Below are 12,994 nucleotides of genomic sequence, written 5' to 3' on the forward strand. Positions count from 1 at the left end.
TCCCCACTGCTCCTTAACCAACATGGCAGGACATTCAGCCCCGTCTAGTTCAAGGACAAGGGGCAGTCTGGCATTTAAAGGGGAAAGAGCATAGCAGCTGGGCATATGGCTGTAAGCCTCTTGCTTTCCTCTGCATGCTTATTATGCTTTCCTCTGATTTACAAAATGACCCCTGCAAGTGTCCCCGACTGTGCTGGGTATTTGACATTCACAGTGTATGGCAGCTAGTAAGCACTGGAACGCTAATACGATGCTAGTTCTGCACTGCCTTTTCTGGGACTCTGTAGAACATGCCACCCCTAGAGGCTGCGTCATGTGGAAGGGGCGTGCATTAAGTTTTGATTCAAGGGAGGGAAGACGCTCCGGCTAGAAGAGTTGGGAAGCACTGAGACATGCCACAGTGTCTGGCTTCTGTAACAGGTGTATAACATGCAGTGAGGGCCTTTGTATGTGACGTGCTGTCAGTGCGTTTGTATCCTTTGTAAATCCTGCTCTTTATTTACGTGGCAGCTTTTTGGGTTTGTGGAGAGATACGGAGCCACCAGTGTTGTAAAGACTAACAAGGAAAAGCAGAACATGGCTGGACTGCAGAACTTCCTTCTCACCCTGCATCAGGGGCCAGACAAAGAAGGTGAGTTCAGATGCAGGGTAAAGAGGCTGTGGAGCTTGCATCTACGTGGGCCAAGGGGGGAGATGAACTTGGCTTCAGAGCTGTCTCCCGGGGAGGGAGACACGTGCTGCAGAAGCTGCCTTAGGAAAGCGAGTGAAGCAAGGGAGGAGTAGGCCATGAGGAAGGTGAAATTTGGGTTCCCTACTCTACCTATTCTGTTTGCCAGAGTGGGTGCTATTTATCTGGAAAGATTTGTTCCTTTCCTCAGGGAAGTGGCATGTGTTCCATAGTATACACCTTAGGCCACCTTAGCACCGTGGCTAAACTAGCATAATCCCCGAGGGTAGATGCAGTGTATGGCAATGGAAGGGGTTGTCTGTCTCTCTCAGAACTCTACCTCTTGGATCAACAGTAGCTAGGTTGACGGAAGCATTCTTCTATCGACCCAGCTGTGTCTGCACTGGGGGTTAGGTCGCCGTAGCTTCAGCGCTCAGAAGTGGGGATTTGCACATCCCTGAGTGCCATCACCTTTTCAACCTAAATTTTACATATAGACCAGGCCTTCGCTCTTGCATTCTTACTCCTCTGGGAATGGAACCTAACCACTGATTGGGTGATTTCTCCCCCTCCCCCTTTCTCTTTTGATCTGCAGCTGCTATTCAGTGCCATCCTGTGGAGGTTGAGGATGGCCAGCCCAAGATGGCATCTCCTCTGATGCAGATTGAAGGATTTCTCTCTGCTCTCACCAATGCAAACCAAGATGGGAGAGTCATCCTCAACCGGCAAGGTACTGGAGTGAAGAGCACTCACGAGGCTCAAGCAAAGCAGCGTTAAAGCCACTGGCTAGTACCTAGACACCTCACTGATGGGAGACTTAGAAATTTAAGTATAATTAGATTGTAAGCCTTAGATTGCATTGTAAGAGACAGGGCTGTCTCTTACTCTGTGCAGCATTGTATACACAGCACCTAGCACCATGGGGTGCTGCTGGATTGGGGCCTGGGAGCAACATAAATAATTAGTACCAGCTGAAGGGTCCTGCAGGAATGTGAGACCTCTGTTGGAAGGGCCTCATTCCCAGAGACAGGAACTCTATGTAGGGTTCTCATGAAGCTCAAGGAGAAACCTTGGCAGAGTCACCCACTTGACGTTGGAGCTGGCCATCCAAACTATTACTCCTGGGGGAATTTGCACAGAATTAATGTTCTGCACATAATTTCCTTTTTCCCTCGCAGAAATGGGCTGCAGAGCTGCTGGCCGCCACTAGGGGCCATTAGACCTGGCAGAGCCCAGCTCCTCAGCCTGAAGATAGAAAACACTGCTGGGGTGACAGGGAGGGAGTTGGAGGGTTCCCGGCAGCTGCGGTTCTCAGCACTCCCTGAGGGAAGGAGGTGGTGTGCAGGAAACTCCACAGAAGTCTGGGACCCAGCATCAGGCTGTTTCTCCCTCTGGGCTCTGAGGAGTAGCGGGTGTGGAAGTCTGGGCTGTGGGATTCCTCGCAGCTGGACTCTGGGGGCGGAAGGGGGTGTGGGTGTCTGGGCTGGGGGATGCCCCATGGCTGGGATTTGGGGGGAAGGAGGTCTGGGCTGTAGGGGCTCCGTGGCTGGGCTCAGTGGGGAATGGAGTGTGAGTGTCTGGGATGGGGGGGGCCCTGCAGCTGGGCTCTGTGGGGGATGGGGTGTGCGTGTCTGGCCCCCCTGCTGGGCTCTGGGGGGAAGGAGCAGAGAAACAGGAACTGGGTTGTCATCGGGGTTTCTTTAACTCTCTACTGGGGGATTTTGTTGTTGTTGTCTGTATTATTACAGACATACTTGCTGACAGGTATTTTGAAATAAATTATCACAGTAATTGAAACTGGTGTGATGACATTGTGTTGTTTTGACAAATAAAATATGCAGAACTTTAAAATATTGTGCGCAGAATTTAAGTTTTTGGCGCAGAATCCCCCCAGGTGTAAATGATTTAGATGGGCCCTGCAGCACTCTGCTCCTGCTTTGAAAGTGGGATTTCCCCTCACAAGGTGGACTGCTGATAATCATGGGTGTTCTACTAAGGTGTGTGTGTGTCTGTTTCTTCTTTACCCAGGCACTGTAGCTCAGAGCAGCCTCAAATTCCTCCTGCTGAATCCAGCTGTCCATTTTGCCAAGGTGCTGAAGGAATGTCGTGCTGCGATCATCGCAGGGGGCACCATGCAGCCGGTGAGGGAGCGAGGTTGCTTCTTTAAGATCTAACCGGCCTATCTGTCACCTTCTGCCAATCCACAGGCAGCAGTGGGAGGAGATGGATATTGGTTGTAATTGGGATGCTTTAAAATACACCAATGAACCGCTAAGCAATACTAGAGCCATGTATTCCCACCCCATTTTAGCACGTTTCTCCATGCTGCCCCCATTGCAGTGATCCGGCTGGGAATCGGCTTTTCCATCCTCCTGGCGGCGGGGAAAAGGTGGCAGTCTCTTTGCATATTAGCGTGAGGCCTAGGGACTTTGTGCTGTGCCCGTGCTTCATTTATTGCTCCTCTCAGCAGCAAAAGAAAAGCATTGTAGGCACCAAGCAAAACCCTCCTCTGTCCCATTGCGCCATTCCCCGTGAGGTAGCTACAGGATTAACAATTCCTGACGGTACAAGCATTGCAGGACCCAGTCTCCCTGACACGCTGTCCATTTGAACTGCTAGGGATGGGTGTGCTAATACCCCCTTTGCTGTGCCTCCTTCGTGGGAGGATACTCACCCGAACGCCTTCAGACATCGTAACTCCTCGGAGTGGTCTCTCCATTAGCCGTCTCATCCTGGCTGAATGCCTGGCTGTGGCTTAACATTGCACAAAGGTGGGATGCCCTGGGCCAGGTCTCCCAGCCCTCAAGATATCTGATTGCCCTTTGAGTTATGTGGTCTGATCCAGTCCCTCAGGCTGAGTGCAGCTCAAAACTAGCACTGGATAGAAAGCTTCTGACCGATCTTATAATGCTGATCTTGCCAGAGGGACCTTCCAGAAAAATCAGGATTTCAGTAGTGCCACAGTGGTGTGCACGACCCATCCATGTTAGGCTTTTCTCTCTAGCCCTTCTTCCCATGGTATGTAGGTGTGCATACTTCAGAGTAACAGCACATTCCTGTTTCCCTCCTGGTGTGCACCTGCATGGGGGGCACAGGGGTTCTGTTAGATCACTGCTCATGCCAGATAGTCCAGTTTGCTCATTTAATTTTACCGAAGCTGAGTCGTTTCCATTGGGTGAGTGTAAGCCACTGGCACGGTCACACCAGAGAAGAGGGAGTGGTTCCCATGCTGCAGCTCTCTGTGGGTAAAGTCATGTGGAGGGACCAGGGACTAAAGACTCTAGGGGTAAGTCTACACTGCAGCTGACTCGGGCTAAGAGGCTGTTCAGTTGCAGAGTAGACGTTCGGACTCAGGCTGGGGCTCATGAGATGGGAGGGTCCCAGAGTTCAGGCTGCAGCCTGAGCCCCATAATCTACACTGCAATATAACAGCCCTGCAGCCTGAGCCACGGGTGTCTAACTGCAGCATAGACATACCCCAAGGATTCCTCGTGTAGTGTGCGCTGCCTGCAGTGCCTGAAGGGTCGTTTTGCTGTTGTGGAGACTAATAAAGGAAGGGAGGGTGCTGGCTATAGGGCCTCTATGTCTAGTAAAATAATGATTCTCCTATGGTATCCCTCTGGGAAAGTCACAACCCAGCCACCCATCAAACCCCGTAGTTGTCACAGTTCTGCTCTTGGCATGAGGTTGGCTCGTGGGAGGTCTGGCACTTTGGCACCCTGGCGTGATGGGCTTCCTTGCGAGAGACCCAGTTGCCGTAGAGACCCTGCGAGACATGCCCCCTGAGCACTGCAAGGGTAACACATGGAGACTGTTGTATCCTGCTGTCTGGATCCTCCTCCCGCCATAATTACCAGCCCAGGGAAGGTATTCAGTCTGTTGCCCGTAAATGGCAAGGCAGGGGAGTGGAAGAGGTGTGCTATGGTACTAGGAGTTGGGTCCCTGATCAAAGAGGCAGACCCAAGCTCGGAAAGCTAGGCCGAATGCCTCGCTCACAATATACGCTGTGGATGGCTGTCTAAAAAGAGCATTGCACTGGTAGGATGAGGCTATTGGACCACAGGGTGGCACTCCTGCTCTGCACCTACTAGCACTGGCCATAGGAAGCTGTGGAGGTGGCTGGCTGCTGCTTCAGCCCATGCTTTGTGGGTTCTCTGTTTTCCTACCTAGAAACCAATGGTTCCCCCTGCCCTGCAGAGGGTCCTGCCCAAGGACTTGGAGAAACTTTAATTGCAGCATGGGATGGTGCAGCTGTACTGGCTGTGGAATTGCAGAATTTACCTGCCAATCAACCCCGCTCCCCTGGGTACAGCTCTGGTTTGAGGCCAGAGTTGCACCTACAGTATTTCTGCATCCGTTCATCCCTCTGTGCGCCCTTGTGTTTCGGGGTCCCACACCTGCACCAAGTACCCAGCACATCTCTTCCCTCTGTCCTTTTCCCCAAACCATTGGCCTGACTCCTCCTCCTCCATCCTTGCATCTGGTCCTCCCAACCGTGTGCTGACGGCAGCCCTTCCCCATCTCCTGATGAGAGCACTTGGGCTTTGCTGATTCTTCTTGGCTCCTGGTTTGTAGGTGTCTGATTTCCGAGAGCAGTTGCTGTCCTGTGCCATCGGTGCTGACAGGGTGGTGGAGTTCTCCTGTGGTGAGTGTCGGGGGAGGGGAGCTGGTCACATGCTCTCTCTGTAGCTGGGCCCCTAGTTCAGCTGTATGGGAGTTCAGGCAGATGCCATTGACTTGTTTGTTTGCCAGCTCCTTCTTGTGACCAGACATCCTGCCTGGAAATCACAGCAGCAGAGGGCAGCCAGGTTCCCTTTCACCTCTGGCTGCTAGGGGTGTACCGTATTCCTCTGCCCCAGAGAGAATGGGCAGGGAATGATTCGAACCAGGTTACGGCTTGTGTGATCCTTTAAAAGGCATTGACAGGCTTGTGCTAAAGCTGCTTGCACTCCCCCAGACCAAGAGAAATGAATGTGTACCTGTGCTGCTACGTGCATGTGACCTACTCCCAGGGGCCTTGCGCTGTTAGCTTGCTTTGCTTGAACATCTGTAGCTTTTATTCCGTCTACTTGTTTGTCATCAGGTCATGTGATTCCTCCAGACAACATTTTACCCATAATCCTCTGCAGTGGGCCATCTAACCAGCAGCTAGAGTTCACCTATCAGAAGAGAGACCTGCCTCAGATGGTCAGCACGTCTATTTCATTCTTAAGCTATGCGGTCTGATGGTTCAAGGGGACGTTTTGTGTGCAGAGTGGGGGATTCTGGGGGGCTCCAAGATGGGAAAAATAAGTCCAGAGGGGTGTGCAGATTGGCAGGGGAGCGGTCCAGTTGTGGAGGAGCTCAGGGGCAGGCATACTGGGGGTGGTCTGGTTTTGTTAAGCCATTTTAAGTGAGTTTAGTGCTAGTGAAAGCTGACTTGACAGGCCTGGAGCGTGAAGCGAAAGCTTCCCCATCCTCCTTTGCCTTTGAGGGGCCCCTAGGAGTGAGACATCAGTCCTCTGGCCCATTCAATCCTTAGTTGAACCTGCTAACAGAGCTGCCAGTGAGCTCTCGCCATCATTCCGGGGGTGTGAAGCAGACACATTTCCCTGGGAAATGGACAGACCTCCTAGCTCATTTCACAGACGCACCAAACAGCCATTGCTTTACAATGACTCGAGACTGCGGCTTAAGATGGGGAGACCAAGGAGTGAAAGGGAGCATGTTCATTCCCAGGCCCTGGAGCCAGCTAGTGCCTCTAGGCAACTGTTGGTGAGCTAGCACTGCACTGATTTCTCTACATGGAAGTGGCTACATGAGTGTCCTAAGACTTGTCAATGGGAGGCATCTGTCCTTAAGCCATGGCAGTGCCATGGTAAGCCCCAGCAAACACCAGTCTTTCCCCTCTTACAGATGGATGAGATGGGCCGAATCCTTGGTAACCTGTGCAATGTGGTCCCTGGGGGCGTGGTGTGCTTCTTTCCCTCCTATGAGTACGAGAAGCAGGTGTACACGCACTGGGAGAGGACGGGGCTGCTCACCCGCTTGGCGACTAAGAAGAAGGTAATTGTGTAACTGAGGGTGGTTGGTACCTTAAATGGAGGTTTCAAAAGTCCAACAATTATCTGCACATTACAGGCCTTGTCTCTCTCTCCCCAAATTGTTCTTCTATCCTGCACAGCAGAGAGGATGTTTATCTAGCCAGTCCCTCCAGTAATGAATAAATGATTCTTCCCACGCGGCTGATTGCTGAGCTAGGATCTAAATTAGATTAAATGCTGTTACATGGCTCCTGTAAATGCAGAGACAGTCTTCATCTGCATTAGTCAGCCTACAATGCTCTCTGATTCCCTTGCTGGGAGGGACAGGTTTATTAAGTTCTTACAGGGGATTTGCTTTCCCCAGACTTGGCTGCACATCCCCTGTCCAGGGAATAGTGTGATTGACTAAGGGCTTGTCTTCACTCTAGCGAAGACCCGCTAAATCGACGGCAGAGCGCTCTCCGGTCAACCCCGGTATTCCAGCTCTCTGAGAAGAGTAAGGGAAGTCGACCGGAGAGTGTCTCCTGTTGACGCAGCGCTGTGAAGACACCGGGGTAAGTCGACCTAAGCTATGTTAACTCCAGCTACGTTATTCACGTAGCTGGAGTAGCAAAACGTAGGTTGGCTTACCCCAGTAGCGAAGACAAGCCCTAAGACTCAACTATACACTGTCAGTTACACACAAGCTTTCAGCTCACTGTGGGTCTACTGGGAGGATGAATGGGTCTTCTGGTTAAAGGATCAAGAAATCTGTGTTCTGTTCTTGACTGTGGCACAGAGTCACTATGTAATCTTGGTCAAGTCACTTAATCTGCCTCTTCTGTAAAATGGGGATAATACTTGCCTACATCTCAAGGTTCAATGTTTTAGCATGGTACAAAGGGTGTATAACCAGGAGTAATAGAATGAAACTGAACAGAAGAAAAGTGGCTGAATATCAGGAAACCTTTCTGAACAGTGAACTCTGATAACAAAGCCTCCAAAAACTTTCCTGCTTGTGCAATTTAAAACTGGACTGAACAATGCTCAGGAGGCTATATTGTGAGAAACAGACCTGTACTGCTCCTCAGGAGCTGAATTGGCAATAACCTCACCTTTCTATAACTCTGCTTCCCCTCCTACCCTAATCTCCCTTGGGCAGGGACTGTCTCTTACATTGTTTGTACAGCACATCAGCACACATGGGCTCTAGTCACACCTGAGTGCTACTGTTCTATAAATTATCCTACTAGTTCTGGAGATCTCTTCCAGCTTTGTTACCCTCTTGCTACACCTGAATTCCCAGATCTTCACTCTCCCTTTGTCCTCTTACATGGATGTTTCTTTCCACTTTTCAAACAGTAGAGATCTGGGAGCAATGACCCATGAAGAAAAAACCCTGGTTAACATCTCAATAACTGGAAATGTCTCCAAAGTCACTAATGGCCATCACTGCTTCTACTTTGGATTTGCTAGGTCCCACAGGTGCTGAGCAGGATACCATTAGGATGTGTCTGCATTGCTTAACCAGGGAGCATAGTTGGACATTGGTTAGAGATCAATGGTAACATGCCTCTAGACCCTCCTCTCTGCGTTATTTTTGGAATGGCACCATTAAATCTATTTGCATCTTCCTGCTGCAACTTATGCTTTATGCCTGTGACAGATATTTCAGGAGCCCAAGAGAGCAAACCAGGTGGAGCAGGTGCTGGCAGAGTACGCTAAGTGCATAAAGGTAAGCAGGGTTGGCAGGTTGCTGAACGTTCAATACCCCATATTGCAAGAGAGTATTTCTAAAGCAGGTGATGTGGGTGGTTAATTGCTCTGGCCAATGTAGACAGGTCTCTGTGCTGCCAACGCACAGAAGTTTCCACAGCTCCAGTGTCTCCTGAGTCATTGGGGGTTCTTTTGTGCAGCGCTGCAGCCAGGTGGGAGGCCATGTGACGGGGGCCCTGCTCTTTTCTGTGGTTGGAGGGAAAATGAGTGAAGGAATCAATTTCTCTGATGACCTGGGAAGGTAAGAAATATCTGGTTTGCTGCTCATCTCCTAAGATGGTATCTGAACACAGCTCTCTGCTGATGTTGTTGCTGGGTCTCCTAGGCTATGCTGGGCCGGGTGGGGGGAAGTCTGGTCAGGACTTGGGTGGGAGACCTGCAAGTAAACCTCAGGGGTGCAGGAAGTGGGGGTGGTGTGATTGAGTCAGGGTTGAAAGCAGTGTGCCTGGCGTGGTGTCAGGAAGCACTGTGAGCTGAAGGTGCCTTTCAGACACAGCATAAAGCAAACACCCAACCACTCTGTGGTCATGAAATAGCCTGAAGTGCTTTTCACAGGACAATGCTGGGTGGGATAAATCCCCACTCTGGCTCCCTGAATTCCCCTGGCAGTTTTCAGTTCAGTATTCCTGTCACGTACGGCTGGGCAGTGTTGTTGCTTCCACGCCAGAGTTGACTGCGTTGCAGTGGTAACCCTCTGCAGTATAGTGTCCCTATCAGTTTGTTTGGGATGACGGGGCACTAACAATGCTTGTGTGTTCCCCTCCTTCCATTTCCAGGTGTGTCGTCATGGTGGGCCTTCCTTACCCCAACATCAAGTCCCCAGAACTCCAGGAGAAAATGGCCTATCTTGACAAAACAATGGTAGGAGTAAGCACCCCAGCACCTATTTCAGCTGCTTCACTTACTGTCCTTTCCGGGTCCAATTCCCTCTGCGAACTAAAGACCTGGCTCTTCCTGTGCCTCCGCCCGTGTTTGCTGTGTCTGGGTCAGTCACGCTGGGGAGAGAGATCTCCTTGACTGTGCGCTTGAGTGGCTTTGGGGGTAGTAAATGGGCTCAACAGGGCTAGAGCCGGGCAGAGATCTGCAGGAATGACCCTGCTGAGTTCCCAAGAGAGGCTGCCAGAGCAATACTGCACAGAGAACTGCATTGCAGGGTCATGCGCCTCTTCCTAACACAGTGAATCCTGCTCATTGCCTGCCACAGCCCCTGTTCCATGCAGCTCTGAAGCCCTGGGGGTTGGCATTGAAACTACCTTCCTCCTTCAGGTGCCCTGGAGCTGGTTAGTTTGAATGTCCTCTCTGAGGAGCCTGATCACACTTCAGCTGCACTTCCCAGGTTCTAGTGTGTGACTGAACTCCCATCTCTTTGTAGTGGCCCTTGAGGTCCCTTCTTTATTGCAAGTACCTGGGGCTGCCTGGCAGCACCATTCCCTAGGCCAGCTAGGCAGCCGCAGGGGTAAAGAATACACTACCGTTCCAGGGCCTGGTTTCTGCACTGAAGAGCTTTAATTCCTACTTTGAACTGCATATGCCTTTTACTCAGGCTTTGTCTACACTGGCAAGTGAACAACAAAACTTTTGTCTTTCAGAGGTGTTAAAAAACAAAACAAAACACACACACCTCCCGAGAGACAAAAGTTTTGCCGACGACAAGCGCCAGCGTGAACAGGTCTTTGTTAGCAGGAGCGCTCTCCTGCCGACAACGCTAATGCCACTCTGTGGGGGGTGGACGTTTTTTGTTGGCAGGAAGGCTGACAAACAGCGGCTACACTGCGCACTTTTTAGTGACACGGCTGTAGCAACACAGCCCTGTCGCTAAAAACTGCTTTGTGTACACAGAGCCTGAGTCTTATTTCTCTCCTCTAGCCAAGAACTGCGGGCCAGCCACCTAGCAAAATGCTGATTGAAAATCTATGCATGAAAGCAGTAAACCAGTCAATAGGTAAGACTTCATCTTTCATGGGGCTGGATGGGCGGAGTATGGAGAGCAGTTTACGGTAGCTAGGGTCATGGAATAGGCAAAGAAGCAATTGTGGCAGAGTGGGATTGGTGGGGAGCAGCATAAGGAGAGGATTCTTTTATGAGACACAAGGTATTGGGAAGAATTGTCTTGGCACATGCAACTCAGGTGGTAGGAGATCCAACAGTTACCTGATTGTGTGTTCAAGCTATTGGCTAGCAGCCTGGTGGAGGCCTGTATCTAGAGTGGATCTGCTGATAATCTTGTGCATGGAAGAATAGGGTCTAGGGGGATACAAAGTGACAAAACTGAGGTTTCCCTTTATGGTGATCTGTGCAGGGCGAGCGATTCGCCATCAGAAGGACTTTGCTAGCATCCTGCTTGTAGATCACAGGTATGCACGCCCCTCTGTCTTCAACAAACTACCCCAGTGGATCAAGGAAAGAACAGAGATCAAACCTACCTTTGGACTAGCATTTGCAGCATTAAGGAAGGTCAGTATTAGTTCATGCACCGGCCAGTAGCCAGCTCTTCTGAGCATTTGCTATGTCCTACTTCCCCTTATGCACCCATCAGCTCCACCCTGTGTATGTCCTGTACCTGCTCCCCAGCAATACCTCCATGCCCTCTTCCCCCTGCTCACAGGCCTGACCCCTCTGGATACTAGAGTGCTGGGGCTAGGAATGAACAATGCCATGTGATCTCCTCTCTTCCTAGTTTCACCATGAGAAGAAGTCATGTTATGGGTCAGAAGCTTCCTGAGGGAGATGGAAGAGCAGTGTGCTGATGAATGGGTACAGGGGTGCTGAGTGGCTGTATCAGCTCAAACTGGAGCCTCCTGCAATTGCTGTCCCTGCAACAGAAGTTTTTTCCCCCCAAGACTTTGCAGTTGAAAATTATTGACCAAAGCTATTCTTGCCTATGTGGCTTCTGTACCGTGACTGATTATATTGCATCTGAGCTGGGCTGGACAGTGGCTTGGGGGGAGAGGGAAGATAAGAGCACCCTCAGCTGGTGCATCTGAACCCCACATGGACTGGGTTTGTGTTACTCCTCCCCTTTGCTCTGTTCCCCAGCCTTGGGTATTACTACTTGCCCTCTTGGGGCAGGATGAAGTAAAGTATTAAAAATCAGGCTAATGTTGTAGGGCTGCTGCTGCTTTTTCTTTCCAGTATGGGGTGGGGGACTAGAGCTTCTGGCAGCCTCCATGGGAGCAGTACAACAACAAAGCTCTCTGGAATCTAGAAACTAGATTTCGAGCCCCTGCTCCAGTGGCCACATACCTGCTCCATAGATCAGTTAATTCAGTAAGGGTGAATACCTTGGGCCATCTCAACTTCTGAGGCATTTTCAACTCTTAGCTTTGCCCTGCCTGAAGTTACATCTCTGACCACTGGCATTGTGGTGTTAATCTGTGCTTTACCAGAGCCCTCACTAGACAATGGCTGGGGGGGGTGGCAGTACTGCTAGCTGGAGGTATGGGCCTGACTTGCTTACCCCTTGCAGACAGCAAGACTATTTAGGGAACTTAGGAGGCTTTTTTTCTGCCATGGCAAAAGTGCTGTGACAGCATGAATCTGTAGCACCCCACACGGGGCTTCAATTGTTGGGGGCTGAGTCTATGACAGCTGGGTGGCTTGTGTGTGTATTTACCCCCACACACACAGCAGGCCTTTATTTCCTCATCAATGCTGTGTAAGCATTCTCCATGTGAGGCTACTGCCATTCACCTCCCACCTGGCCTTTCTGCTAATGTGGACCAAGAATGTTAAGCTACCGCACAGCCCAAGGCCTGTGTCTATTACTCCACTTTACTAACCTAGCCATAAAGCAGTGCAGCATTTATTTCATTTCCTTTTGATTATATACCTGTCTGCAGATGTTCAGCTTTACTGCTGCCTTTTCCTGGGGCTCATGGTTAGCCCTCCCTCAGCATAGTTTATTGTAAATCCCTTTAAAAAAAACCCTTTCCCTTTCTTGTAAAGGGGGTGGGCCACATTCATTCCTGGCTTTTGGATATTTCAGCTTTGCAGTGTAGTGGGCTGCTGCCAGGAACCCCCTAGTTATCAGTTGCCACCTAGTAATTCAAGAAAGCCATTAACTGATGTGCTCTAGGCATTGGCTAACAACTGTTCCTGTGCGCTTCTACACATACCTGGATAAAATCTCTATTCTGCTGCACCTGAATTGTACCAGTCCCTGCAGAGTCTAGCACATCTAAACAGAGCTCTGACTTAAACTGTGTACACAAACACTATACGTAGGAGCTCAAGGACATCTACTTTCCACCTACAGTGATAAAACATCATCTTGTTAGACACTTGTCCCACTTAAGCAAACTATGACTAGACTGTACTGTAGTTGCATAGTTCTACTCAAAGTGGACCTTGGGGGGGTGGCAGGGATAGCTCAGTGGTTTGAGCATTGGCCTGCTAAACCCAGGCTTGTGAGTTCAATCCTTGAGGGGGCCACCTAGGGATCTGGGGCAAAATCAGTACTTGGTCCTGCTAGTGAAGGCAGGGGGCTGGACTCAATGACCTTTCAAGGTCCCTTCCAGTTCTAGGAGATAGGATATCTCCATTAATTTAT

The 12,994-nt window shown here is 50.5% G+C and overlaps 1 protein-coding gene across 2 annotated transcripts in view; it reads left to right on the forward strand.

Moving 5' to 3' along the window:
• DDX11 (DEAD/H-box helicase 11) overlaps positions 1–11,533 on the forward strand; it is a 32,725-nt gene extending 21,192 nt beyond the window's left edge. The window contains exons 16-27 of one of the 2 annotated variants that reach the window (XM_029912822.1): positions 511–631; positions 1,263–1,397; positions 2,696–2,808; positions 5,243–5,312; positions 5,751–5,854; positions 6,563–6,712; positions 8,336–8,404; positions 8,586–8,686; positions 9,222–9,312; positions 10,312–10,387; positions 10,745–10,899; positions 11,123–11,533. In XM_029912822.1, the coding sequence (XP_029768682.1) occupies positions 511–631; positions 1,263–1,397; positions 2,696–2,808; positions 5,243–5,312; positions 5,751–5,854; positions 6,563–6,712; positions 8,336–8,404; positions 8,586–8,686; positions 9,222–9,312; positions 10,312–10,387; positions 10,745–10,899; positions 11,123–11,167 (1,230 nt within the window). In that variant the 3' untranslated portion in view covers positions 11,168–11,533. The remainder of the gene's footprint in view (positions 1–510; positions 632–1,262; positions 1,398–2,695; positions 2,809–5,242; positions 5,313–5,750; positions 5,855–6,562; positions 6,713–8,335; positions 8,405–8,585; positions 8,687–9,221; positions 9,313–10,311; positions 10,388–10,744; positions 10,900–11,122) is intronic. The other variant, XM_026657526.2, reaches the window with a different exon arrangement.
• The last annotated feature ends 1,461 nt before the right edge of the window (positions 11,534–12,994 follow it).

This window comes from Terrapene carolina, unplaced genomic scaffold (assembly GCF_002925995.2).
Source record: "Terrapene carolina triunguis isolate 2854851 unplaced genomic scaffold, T_m_triunguis-2.0 Scaffold247, whole genome shotgun sequence".
In the NCBI taxonomy this organism is placed as follows: domain Eukaryota; kingdom Metazoa; phylum Chordata; order Testudines; family Emydidae; genus Terrapene; species Terrapene triunguis.